Source organism: Chelonia mydas, chromosome 1 (assembly GCF_015237465.2).
Source record: "Chelonia mydas isolate rCheMyd1 chromosome 1, rCheMyd1.pri.v2, whole genome shotgun sequence".
Classification (NCBI taxonomy): domain Eukaryota; kingdom Metazoa; phylum Chordata; order Testudines; family Cheloniidae; genus Chelonia; species Chelonia mydas.
In genome coordinates this window covers 77,662,682-77,676,329 of record NC_057849.1, presented here as the reverse complement: position 1 = coordinate 77,676,329, position 13,648 = coordinate 77,662,682, and the positions used below count along the sequence as shown (strand labels likewise).

Genomic DNA, 13,648 nt, shown 5'->3' with positions numbered 1-13,648 from the left:
TAGGCATTTACATAGCAGTTTTCCTCTTCAAAGTGATTTTCAAACTTTAGCTAATTAAAGCTTATAGGTCCCTGGTGTGGTAGGAAAATAAGACTTATTATCCTCAGGTTAGTGACTTGCCCAAGGCCACAGAACAAATCAGAGAAGAGCTGGAATCAGGAATGCCTGTCTTCTACCCCTGAACAAAGCAGTAGAAAGTCCCTGCCCCAAAGAGCTTAGATAAGCATAGACAAGACAGACACAGAATCGGGAAAGAGGGCCAACACACAAGCAGAGTGAACAGTGTGATGGCACCAAACGACATGTTAGTTCTACAGTTTTTGAGGGAGGGGTAGCTAGGAAGGAGTAAGCTGAAAGGAAGAGGATGAGTGGAACAGCACAAGGAAGGATGGTGTGGAGTGAAAATGAGGTGAAGAAATTGTTAGAAAGAGCAGCCGGAACTTGAAGAGCTGGAGCAAACAGTCAATCAGCACAAGTCAGAGAAAGTCCAGTCAAAACTGTGGCAAGTTCTCTGGATGTTCAAAGGACCAAAGGTCCCGTCTACTGGCTGGGGTCTGGCTAGCTCCTCTTTGCAGTATTCTCCCAAGCCCATGTGGTGGGAGGTGGGGACCACCTGGGTCTTAATGCCTCCAGAGCGAGGGTGGTCTCCCCTCCCACAGTACTGGATCTAGGGAAGATGCTAGGGGGAGGTGTGGCCTTGGCTGGGACCCATTTTACCTGCTCAACCCCGGTGCAACCATCCCGGCTTTGGCTGCTTCTGTTCCTACCAACTGGAGTCTCAGGCTAGGGTGACCAGACCTCCCGTTTTTAAAGGGACAGTCCCATAGTTAAGCCCTCCTACAGGTGTCCTGACTTTTTCTTAAAATGGGCAAATTGTCCCATATTTTCTATCTCCCCACCATCAGTACTGGTGGGTCCTGCTGCTGGCCGATCCCGGCTCACCAGCCGCCCGCACCACCAGCGGTGAGGGGGGTGGGGTCCAGTGGCCGACAATGGGGATGGGTGTGCAAGGCTGGTGTGGGGTGAAGATGCAGCGGGTGGGGCCAGCCACTCCCCACGGTGGTCCATCAGTGCAGCTCCTGCTGCATGCCAGCTCTTGGCCAGCAGGGCCCCAATCCCCGTCCTTTTTCCACCGGGCACTGGCTGTGTGCTGCGAGCTGCGATGGCTGCTGAGTGCGGGCAGGTGGTGGGCAGTTACGTGTTGCCTCTGCTGCCCACCCATCGGCCCTTTATGTGCTTCCGCTCCTGCTATCCTCTCCCTGCTTAGCCCCTTCACCCCACCCCGCTCAGCTCCACTGCTCCTCCATATCCCCCCTGGCGGGGTGCGTCCCACTCCCAGCGCTGTGCGGAGAGCCAGCCCCTGGTGGGAGCGCTCAGCTCACCAACAGCCTGGCTGGCAGGCTCCTTCCTTCCCCCGCTCCCGCTGCCTCTGGCACCCCAGGAAAGCCCAAGATCCTCCAGAGCGGGGTGCTGGCCAGGAGGAGCCAAGCCCGGCATGTGCCAAAGCCCTGCACAGCCCTGGCACAGGGAAGCCTCTCTGCCCCTCAGCTAAGCTCTGGAATGGCGGGGGAGGGGAGCAATTTCCAGACTGTTCACACCCCGAACCTGCAGGGTACACAGCAGCCCCTGGGGTAGGGGCTTAGCACCCTCTTCTCCCACCCTACCCCACCCCACCCTGGGTCCTGCCCGCAGGGAGCACGGGGATGATTTAGTTGGGGATTAGTCCTACTTTGAGCAGGGGGTTGGACTAGATGACCCCTGAGGTCCCTTCCAACCCTGATATTCTATGATTCTTCCCCTAGGCACCCTCCCCTGCTGAGCTACCTCTCTGGCTTGGTTCGCTCAAGTCTCTGCAGTCAGGTTCCCTGGCAGAAATTGGGGGGGAGGGGCATGTGATCCTGCGTGCACCCACACGTGTTGCCTCAGGAGGACACGGCGCCAGGTAGCAGGAGAGGCAGGTCCATCCCAGGGGCCCAGCCAGGCATGGAGGGCACAGAGGGCAGGGCAGGGAGGGGAGGGTTGGTCAGTGTGTATGTGGGTGTGGGTGTGTGTCGGTCTGCCTCTGTGTGTATGTGGGGGGAGTAGGCGTGTGTGTATCACCCCTCGCCATGTGAACCCTAAAGCCTTAAACATAAGAAGGTAAATAAAAATAATCCAGCTACACAGTATTTATATTTAACCTAGGGCTCAGTCAACTTGATGTTAATTTGAACGTTTGTACTGCATAGTTCAGCTTGATTGCTGTTGAACTTGCTTGAGTACGAGTAATTTTACTCATGTCCCGTATTCAGCATATGGAAATATGGTCACCCTATCTCAGGCTGATGATGATACATACAGTTGTGAACCTGCAAGAAGATAATGAGGTGTGTGGCTGTGGAGTTGAACATTAGAATTTTGGACACATTAAAATATGGCTAGTTGGTGTTTAAAGAAACCACACAGAAGGAAATTACAATAGTCATGATGAAAGGAGCTGAAGACTGAAATAAGAATTTTAGCAGAGCAGTGTTTAAGAAAGTGACTAATAGTAGAGATGTAGCTGGTGATATTAGTCAAAGATTTTGGAGTCAAACGGAATACCTGAATCTCTGTAGTAAGAACAAATAGGTGAGTCAAGATTGAAGTTTTGGCTGAAGCTACTCCTGGGGGAATTCAGTGCCATTGTGTGTGCATAGAATCCATGTCCCCTGCAGATTTCTTTGCTTCCCTGCAAAAAAAATGACTTTCTGACAGGGAAGCTGCAAGAGCACTCACACACCACTCCCTCGCTGCACAGGTACATCCTTTCAGGCACCAGGAGCAGCCAGTGGAGAGGTAAATCACTTTAGGGCTGGGACACCCCAACCAGTGGCTCCTACCCTGAGCCAGAATCAGCTGCTAGTCCCGGCTGGGCTGGAGGCAGGAGAGGATGGGACTTCCATTCTCCTGCAAGGAGTGGCAGGGGCTGTGTCAGGCTCACCCCCAGAAACCTCCCCCAGCTGCAGGAAGCTCAGCATCCTCCCCTGCTTCCTGCCCCCATCACTCCTCAGCTGTGGGGGCAGGGGTTACTGTACAAGGAGCTGCTGCCCCATCCACCCAACCCCTGGGCATCTGGACCTCCCCTACCCAGACACCCCCACCAAGCCTCACCCCATACACCCTTAGCTCTTAAATCTCCATACCCAAACCCCACCGCACTGAACCTCAACCCCTGCATCTGGAGCCCCCCTGCACCCATAACCCCTGCCTCCGGAACCCCACCCCTGCACCCAGACCAACCCCCACTGAACCCCCTGCAGTGAAATCCCCACCCTGATGAGGCCCACATCCCTGCACCACCCTGAGCCCCTGACATCCAGCCTCCCATGCCACTGACCCTCAACTAGCTGCACCCAGATCCCCATCCCACAAAGCCCCACTCCCCTAGCACCCTAGATCCCCCCTGCTGAGACACCCACACCCAGACCCCTCTACTGAGCCCCAACCGTTTTCATCTGGAAGCCCTTGCAGAGTCCCATTGCCCCTGCACTTGGATCCCCCCCAACGAGCCTCTGTGCATCCAGATCCCCCCACACCTAGACCGTTGACTGAGCTGCCTGCACCCAGATTGTCCCACACAGAATCCTCTCACCCCACACCTGGATCCCTCCACACTAAGCCCCTCCACATTTGTATCCTGCCTGGTTGAGCCTGCCCAGGCCTTGTGCTGTGTCAGGGCTGTGTGCAGCCTCACCACTGAGTCCGAACTGTACCTGATCAATCCATAGTGTTAAACTTTGTTTCAAAATCCATAGAGAAAATTAGAAAAGTGAATAAATTCAAGAAAATCGCAATCTCCTCATGAACATTCCAGCATCAGAAAAATAAACAGGCTATTGTCAAATAAATTATCTGTTCTCAGTCGTTCACTTCATTGAGACAGAGATTGTCCTCTTTACCAAGCAGTTTTCATATCCTGCAATTGCTACCTGGTTTACAACATATATTCATTGGCTTTCTAAGCCTTTACTATTCAAAATAGAATGTGGTATTCCCCTTGCCACAGTATGTATTTTAATCTTAGTAACATTGCTTATAAAGTTCTATGTATATGCAATTTCCATACAGAATAAGCACACCAACGTATTGTGTAGTGTCTCTGTATGCCAACATCATATTTCGTATACTACAGTTTAAGACCACAATTTGGACCTCTGAGCATGGATATAAACATAGGAGTCAAACCATATTGTCTTAGAAACGTGATCTCAGCTCTTTTGTAATTTGTGAAACATTTTGTAAAATGAATAGTACTTATGAGTAAATCCACTATTGTGTTATGCATACAGCAGATGGATTCTTTGAACTGAAGTGCTATCACCTATTTAACTTCAGCAAGAGCAAAAAAAAGACTAAAGGCAAGGAAAGACTAAAGGCAAGGAAATTTACATTTGAAATTTTGTCAACATTGGTCAAAATGTTGAGCTATTTAAATACCCCATCACCACAGTGATAATTCTGTGGCTGTTACACAGCAAGTAAATATCCTATCCCTCCATTTTGATTAAAGACGGTGGTCGAATTTTTAGCCAATTCATTGAGCTGAGTGGCTAGAACATTGTTAGCTGGTTCTTTGTGGAGTTTCCATTATCTGCAGCTGGAGGTGGTATCTTAGTACCTGCTGCCTTGATTTAAATTGCTGGTGCAGGGTAAAAGTACCACTTAGTGAATATTCATATGTAGATACTCATATTTCTAAGATTTAAACTCATGGCAAAATGATGTCATTTCTGTCAGAGAATGATAGCATTTTTCAATAAAAATGGCAAATTTCACAATGTTGTGCAGAATTGTGGGGTTGTTTTTTGTTTTAATTGAATTAGTCACTAGTGGAAATTCACCATTTTCACAGCAAAAAAAAAAATGTTTTTGAGAGAGAAAATAGTAGTTTTTAGCTGCATGCAAAAACTGCCTTTTGTGTTTGTGTAAAATTCAATATGACAAATATTTTCCTTTCTCACAAACCTGTTTTTTGCCTGTGTTGTTGTATTATCTTTAATGAGTAGTTATTTTTCTGTTATCTGGGCCGAAGTGGTGAAACAGGGTGAAGCATAAGATGGGAAGGTGAGTGCAGCTTGAGAGTGTCATTCTGTATTATAACTTCCAGGTTTCATTTTGCCAGTATAAACTAGAATCCAGTTTCTGCTGTAGGAGGCTTGTGTGCAGCTTCCATGGATTTCAAATGAAAGCCACTTGAGTACCTCTGAGAGGAGTATTTATCCCAATGCCTTTTGATTATATGCTGATTCAACTCTGAGAAAAATTATGCCTCACTTTGTGCCTGATAAGCAACTATTAAGATCAGGAGATGTTTACTGTAGAAGAAAAGGATTGGAGAAGAGGATTTATGGTAGAAAATAGGTAGATGTCATTAAGATAAAGCCAATATGGCAGGCACATTGGAACTAATGTCTTTTACTTGTGCTTAAAATTCATTACGTTCTTTTCTGTCTCATCACTCTAGCAGATTTTTTCCTGTTATTAAATCTTTATTACTTGATTAAGGCAAAACCAAAGAAACATGCAATAGAAAAGATAAATAATGTTTGTTATGTGCTTATGACAAACAAATCAAGGATAATTTAAAGGAGTGTTGCAATATCTCAGAAAAAAATGTTTGAGGTTTTTATATTTTGGATTTTTTCCCCAATTTTGGAAATATTAAGGTGTGAAATAAGAGAGAGATTTTCAAAGGCCTAAAAGGACATCAGTGGGGTGAAAATGATGACAATCAATGGGAGGTGTCTCTCTGTGTCTTTTGAAAATCTCCCACTGGACATGTTAATGTTATCAGTGACATCTGTATAAAGGAGCTCCTCCAGTAGCCTGGCCCATTCTAAGGCTTCCAATGAAATTTTGTTCAATTATTAGTGTGCTAGAGAAATAAGGTTTTTTTCTTAATTTTTGCTAGTTATTTGGGTGTTGGTCTCAGACAAGTTTCATGGAACATTTGAGGTCTGAACCACAGGTAGCAAGACTGAAGAGAGTTATTCATGGACTTTGCTTTCCTTAGATTCTTTTTTTTTATGTGGTGAAACTGTTTCAGAAATCCAGCTGTATAGTGCTCCTTTTTCAAGCATATGTAATAGATCAGAATTCATTAGTGTAAAGCAGGGGCAGGCAAACATCGGGTTTCCAAGATTGTATGGAGGGCCAGTTAGGGGAGGCTGTGTCTTCCCAAACAGCCAGGTGTGGCCCGGCCCCTGCATCCTATCCGACCCCCCGCCCCCCGCTTCTCGCCCCCTGATGGCTTCCTGGGACTCCTGCCCCATCCAACCCGCCCCTGTTCCCTGTCCCCTGCCAGCCCCCCCCCCCCCCCCCCCCCCCCGGGACTCCTGCCCCATCCACCGCCCCCTGTTCTCTGTCCCCTGACCACCTCCGGACCTCCCACCCCTGACTGCCTCCTGCTGCCCCATCCAACCCCTCCACTCATTCCTGACTGTCCCCCCAGGACCCATGCCCCATCAAACCCCCCTGTTCCCTGCCCTCTGACCCCCCGACCCCTATCCACACCCCCAACCCCTGACCACCCTTCCGAATTCCCCTGCCCTCTATCCAACCCCCCTACCCCCTTCCTGCGCTGCCTGGAGCACCGGTGGCTGGCGGTGCTACAGCCACGCCGCCCAGAGCACCGGGTTAGGCTGCGGCTCAGCAGCTGTGCTGCCCAGCCGCCCAGAGCGTGGTGCGGCCCACTGAGGCTGAGGGGGAGGGGGAACAGCAGGGGAGGGGCCGGGAGCAAGCCTCCCAGGCCAGGAGCTCAGGGCCCGGGCAGGAGGGTCCCACGGGCCGTAGTTTGCCCACTTCTGGTGTAAAGGAATATTCCATGCATTACAACTTACAGCATAAGAATTTATATAGTTATTATATATAAGTGGTGCTAAATTTCAAATAATATTGTAGAAAATGATATATTGTCCCTGGAGTTAGAGTTTTGATAAAAAAGGGTTAACAGCTAGATTTTCTTTTTGGCATATTGAGAACTATATTACTTTAGCAGCAAGAATTCTGGAAGTGGAAATTCACGTCCAATTTCTCTCCCTCTTTTTGCAATGGTTGCCTCATGTAAATTCCTATTAACATTGTATTCTTTTGCGGATGATAGCTTGTTTAATGAGAAAATACTCAAAGTGAACAAGAATTATCAGTTGTTGAGATTTGGGACCTTAAGGCTGGCCTCTGCTCCCATTTAAGTCAATGGCAAAACTCCCATTTGACTTTTTAGAAGTATTAAGTGAGTTTTGGGAAAAATTATAATTCCCTTCCATTTCTGAGCCATCTGCCTTTGCAGTAGGTATTCCTCCAGTTTGTCTAGGCCCCATGAAATGTTTGGGGTGTCTTAAAATTCCTAATTGTCTGTGTTCAATTTCCAGAGAGAGCATGTGGGGCTGTGCCAGGTCAGCTGTTAACACTTTTCGTTTTTTCAACTCCAGGTATGAAGTATTTTATTGTGTATTATATAATGTTCTATGTGTTTGACAAAGTTTAGTGGCAGTTCATGTTAAGCTTTCTTTCTGTCTTTCTTTGGCTGGCTCTTGTAAGAGACAGCATGTGGGGCTGTGCCAAGTCTTAGATACAGAGGTTTTGGGTTGGGAAAGGGTTAAGTTTGAGTATTTTCAACTCCTGGTAAATAAAATATGAAAATAGAACAAACAATCATGGCTCTTCTGATGCTTGATAAGATATAGAGTACAGCCAAAGTAAACTGTTTGAAATTAAGTAACAACGTCATTTTACACAAGGTTCCACAATTGAAAATAGGTTTTAATCACTGCCAGTGATCCCAAGGTTCACAAGGTTATAGTGTGATAGAACAACTGTCACAAAAGAGCAACATACCTTTTTCAGTGGGGGGGGGGGGGAAATGAGGCTAAAATGATCAAAAATGTGTGTTTAAACTTAGGTTCCTAATTCCATATATTGGCCTCTACATAAATACCCTGCTTTTTCAAGTGCTGAGCTCCTAGATATTCCCACTGAAGTAAAATGTGGGATATTCCAGCAAATGCTGTGAAGTCATTGGGAGCTCCAGTAAATGTCTAGCTTGCACAAAGAGCACTTACATATGTGCAGTCCAATATGCATATGACATTGATATTGTGTATAACATGTTCATGGGGATTAACTGTTTGTGTTGGTTTGTCTTTGTTTTATCAAATTTTAAAACATATACAATGAAATGTCCTAGATTATTTTAGATCATAGCAGTATATGTTTAGTGTAAACAAATATGTTATAGAAGAATCTCATTCCTCAAATTTATAATTAGACCTCAGTTTCATCAGTAAATTAAGAGAGGGAGAACATTTGAAAGAAATTATATTTTGTCATTCATAAATTAACAGTCAAATAGATAAATGATTCTCCTAATCCATTAATATATAGTTAAAGAAATTTATATTACAGAAACTTCAAACTCCCATTTCTCCAACATTTACAAAATGGCAGTGGTAACTCACCTTCTCAGGCCAGCTCAAGGCACTAAAATTGCTTGGGAAGAAAAAAATTATATAAACTCATTGATTTTAAGTAAGTATTTGAACCTGATCAGTGGATTGCTGGCATATCTGCTCTCATATGAAAACCCCAACCCTAATATCTTTCTTCGAGCCAGTTGAAAGAGCAACCTCACTTAAGCAATGGGGAATCATCAGTGTGGTTGCACAGATGTAACCGAGGGTATAATCTGGGATAATGGGATAATCTCAATATATCATATGAAATTGTTAACTCCTACAGTTCACTTAAATCTTCATCATACTGCAAGGAAAACTCATCACAGTTGGTTTAATTTGCTTACTGGAGTTATGGATTATTGCAGTTAGGGAAAATAAGAGGATACCAACAGTCTTCAGAAACAATGAATATTATTATAAATTAAATGCAACTATTTGTATAAATAATTTATTTTCATGAAATTTCATTCAAGAAGTTTGTTTTGTTTTGGACAATTTCATGTCACTGAAATTATGTTTTTTTCATGAAATTTCAGGGAAATTGGTATATTTGCATCATATCATGTTTAAAATTGTAATATAGTCATTATTTTAATATAAAAGTACATTCTTGCTCTTACTATTAAGTTTTGGGCTTACAAAATTTTGTACAGCTGTAAAGTAATATAACAAACATCCCTTTTTAAGTAATTTGTATTATTATTATTATTTTACAGATATGTAACTTGAGACAGAAATCATGCCGTATCACTTCAGGGTTTCCCAGCATTAACTCTTAAGATGGAGCTTAATGTGGCTTCTGTCTAAGGTGGCTTTTAAAAAGTACTCCCTTGTTTTCTTATAGGCAATCATTCCACAGTTATTTTCTACTTCCTGACTGTCATTTCATTCTGCACTTTCATTTAAGTCATAAGGATTAATGAAGCCCAATAGGGTAGAACCACTTTGAAATAGTGGGGTTGCACAAATATAAATTAGGGGCAACGGATGAAGTTTTTTAAAAGTTCCCAAGAGCTCTACATGCCCGTTCAGTTTCAATGACAGCTAAGCACTTACTCTTACGCATTTTTTAAAATCTCATCTAATTTCTTTTTTAAACAACATCACCATCATTTAAAAATATAGAGCCTTTCTTTTCTGTGATGCTCAAGTTTTGTATTTTGATATCTGAGGCATTGTCTTTTAAATACTGAAAGTCACTGTATTATTTATTTTTAAATTGTTCAGGGAGATGCATTCTTTACATATAAGACTAAGTGGTACCATTGTCAGTTGTCACTGAGGAAGCCCAGAACCCTGAACTAAACTCATGACGACTAATTAAAGAGCATCTGATTTCTAAATATTTCCAGTAAAATTCTGGCCCCTACAAGCCAAGAGAATCTTTACCACTGATTTCAATGGGGTCAAGATTTTTCTCCTCTGTGTACTGTGTCTTTGTAATTTTGAAACACAGGGATAAATTGTGGGTTCATTCCTATGAGGAGCACAGGTGGGATGGTTACAGTGCTGTAGTGGGTTTGCAGAAGAGCTCTGTGTAGGGAGAGTCATGCAGAATAACTCAGGGAGCACAGGAAAAGCATTTTCTGTGTGCCCCTTGAAGCTTTTCTGGCTTATCATGCTCAGGAAATCTGCTGAAGGCCATTCGTGCTCAAATCAATCCACTGGTTCTGCAGCCAAACACAGGCAAATTTATTTGGCCTTTCAGTGTAAAAGATGGATTTATTCAGATTTAGTAACACAAAAATTCTGTACCTAGGGAAGTCAGTAACAAAACTCCCATTGACGTGAATACCCACAGTGTTGCTCCTGCTTCTTTTCCAGCAAAACATTTATCAATTCCCACTATATCCTTGAAAATATGTCTCCCGGTCCAGGTTATTATATTGGTGATACAGCAGCATTATTTGTATACTTCAGAGGTTGGTAGGTACAGGATGCTCCTTCATCCTCTGTGTCCTACAGACAGTACTTCTTTGCTCCTGTACAGTTCACTCTTGCTGTTCTATTAGGAGCACACTGCACAGCTTTGGTCAGATGGGAAGTGGTTGGCAGCTGCAGGACCCAGATGCCAAATTCTGGAATATAGCTTTCCTGTACTGGCATGTGGGTTTGTTGCTGGCTTTTTGGCTTGCACCTCTGCTAGCTTCTTGGCAGGATCTCTAGCTGGCAGCTGTAGAGCTGCCTCTGGGGCCAAGCTAGGGTCAAACTGCTGTGGAGCTGGATGATTTCCTTGGTCTGAATTATCCTGCTGGACTCTATTTTCACCTTGATTTGCTTTGACTCATAGACTATTCAAAGACAAAAACTTGCACTTTTCTTTTTTGTTTCAGCTATTTACAGGGCTAACTGAAAGCAGTGATTGTGATAAGCTAGCACATTTTAATTAAATTCTGCGTTTTGAGATATATCGTTGCACCCCTAACTCATGCTGTTAGGTAGTTAGAAGTGCAAGGGCTCAGATTGCTCCTGCCGCTCAGCTTCAGGGCAGAGCACCCCTTTTTGAAAACCTGACCCTATGTCTGGATCTGAATTGTCATTTTGAATCAAGAGTCCGCCCCAGCCTCTGTCAAGTAGAAAAGTGATACTTTTTTTCAGTTAGCCTGAACCATGTGTTTTAAAAAAGTTTAAAAATAGTTCCTTCTAATGTTAATAAACAGCAATACAGGGTGCTACTGATAATAATTTGAAGCGCCTCCACAAGAAAATGCTTGATCTTCTTTTTGCCCAATTTTGAATGCCCTCATTACATAGTTTAGACTTAGCTCATTTTTTTAGCCCAAATGAGGCAATGAAAAATTAATGCAGCTAGGGACAGCCAAGGCATTTGAAGTAATTCCCTAAACTATGCCTTTCCCTCCATGCTGCTCAGCACATAAACCTTATTGTCAGTGGGAATAACTGCAAAAGAACCAATCAAGAATGCTCACTAAGGCTCAAAATACCTACAGTAAAGTACAGATTAGTCATACTTGTTATAAAGTTTTCATTCCTTCAGTCACTTACAGTAGGAGAATGGGTTTTACTACATTGGAGACATAGGATATTCATCTCACTGCCTGTCTCATACTGCACTTTTTAAAAAACCTTATTCATGTTAATCTTTTAATTGTGATTAATATGACCAAATTCAACTACTCTTACTTTTATCCTTCTTCCCTGTTTACATCTTCCATCCCTTTTAACCCCCCACAGATAGAAATCTATGGCTCTTCATGTTTACACTCCAGCCATAGGTTTCTGCCTTGTTGGTGAGATTTTTAGTTGCTCTCTATAACCTGATGGGTTTGGAGGATCTTACACATAGGAAATCCTCTAAAGGCTTCTTTGTGTTGTAGTACGCTTTGAGACATTGGCAAAATTTTCCCAGCAAAACGCACCTTTGCCCCGGACTTCACATGTTAACGGGAATGACCTGGGGGCAAATTCTCTTTTAATAAAACAAAACAAAAATAGCGGTTCTTGTTGTCCATATGTGTTGTTTTTATGTGTATAATTAGTGATGTGCTAAGGGTTAAATCACTGTAGGGAGGAAGATACTGTCCTTTACTGCACATGTAGTAGACTCTGTGACCTAGTTACCACAAAAAAAGTTTTAAAAAAATATCTACATTAGTATAAGTAGGGGACCGTCTCATCAGACCAACGTGACTCCAGGACAGGGGACATGATGACTTAGCAAACAATCACGTTTCCCCCTCATTAATGACTATTCTTTCTTATTGACAGATATCTACAAAGAGAGGATCTATTTATTTCTATGACAGGTTTCAGAGTAACAGCCGTGTTAGTCTGTATTCGCAAAAAGAAAAGGAGTACTTGTGGCACCTTAGAGACTAACCAATTTATTTGAGCATAAGCTTTCGTGAGCTACAGCTCACTTCATCGGAAGCTGTAGCTCACGAAAGCTTATGCTCAAATAAATTGGTTAGTCTCTAAGGTGCCACAAGTACTCCTTTTATTTATTTCTATGAGAGACTAGCCTGATCCCCAAGGCAGCAAAAGAAGGCATAGCCTCTAACTTATAGGGTATTTGTCCATGCACGTGATGAATGAAAGTCATTTGTGGATTTGTAGGTTGCATTTCTACATGATTAAATGTTTTAAGTCTATTGATTTCATGCTGGGGATTAATGATGCTGAATGAAAGAGCATCAAAGACTACAACGTGTTTACATGCCTAATTAAAATAACTTTTAAAAGACCCAGAGAACCTGTTATTGGCTAGGAATGAGATAGTGGCAATGTAGGACCAATCATGCATTCTGCATTGAAAGAAGTCTAAATTAACTTATTTAGGCACTGAAAGAAGAAGAGTGAAGGTTTGAAAAGATTGACTGTACCTTCCTGAATACTTAACACTTCTGTTAGACTTGTTCCATTGAAACAGAGGATTAAAAAGGTTGTGTTATCAGTTGCTGCAGATCTCTTTTACTGAACCAGTCAAAGCAGGATGCTTAGCTGCCTGTGATTAATGAGCACAGCTTTTAACTGAGGACTCTGTTGGTGATGGTGCATTAAAGAGCAAAACCCACAGATATGCAATGGGAGTAGGAACAGGAGATGCAGTATAGAAGTTTTTGCTTAGCATTGACTTAATGCTTTACATCTGTGTGTTTGGACTAAGTGATAAATGGTCACTTACACCAAAGATCACAAAAGATTCAGGCTGCTCCCAGGCCCAAGAGACCAGTCACTTACCCCGAGTCAATTTGTACCTCAGATCTCAGACCAAAGACAAGCTAGTTTTGGGTCTTGTACTAACCAATGAAAATGGAAAAAAAATTCTCACAGAGTTGAATGATTGCCCTGTTTTTTGACTCTGTGAGAATTTTTTTTCCATTTTCATTGGTTAGTACAAGACCCAAAACCCTTAGTTACAGAACAAAGTGGCTGAGCAGTAACTGAGCTTGTGTAAACCCAAGAGAAGAGTAATGCTCATTCCTTGCAAGTTTCCTGCCTCTGTGCAGGTGCAGGAATCAGGAACTCCTGAATAATTCATAATGTGCAAATTAGGCCATGCTTGCTCTCACTACCAGGGTTTGGTTTCTGGTTACCTGTCTAGCTGCCAGAAGCTATGTGTGAAAATAGAGGAGGGTGTGGCAAGAAGTGTCACAGTTGAAAGGCCAAAGTTACAAGAGCTGCCTGATACTCTGAGGGTTTGAAGAATTGGT

The 13,648-nt window shown here is 43.4% G+C and overlaps 1 protein-coding gene across 8 annotated transcripts in view; it reads left to right on the top strand.

Moving 5' to 3' along the window:
- KLF12 (Kruppel like factor 12) overlaps positions 1-13,648 on the top strand; it is a 362,839-nt gene that overhangs the window by 262,461 nt on the left and 86,730 nt on the right. For 4 of the 8 annotated variants that reach the window (XM_043533918.1, XM_037895221.2, XM_043533904.1 and 1 more), the window contains exon 6: positions 7,392-7,451. The exons of the other annotated variants lie outside the window; for them this stretch is intronic. In XM_043533918.1, coding sequence (XP_043389853.1) covers positions 7,392-7,451 — 60 coding nt within the window. The remainder of the gene's footprint in view (positions 1-7,391; positions 7,452-13,648) is intronic. 8 annotated transcript variants of the gene reach the window in all.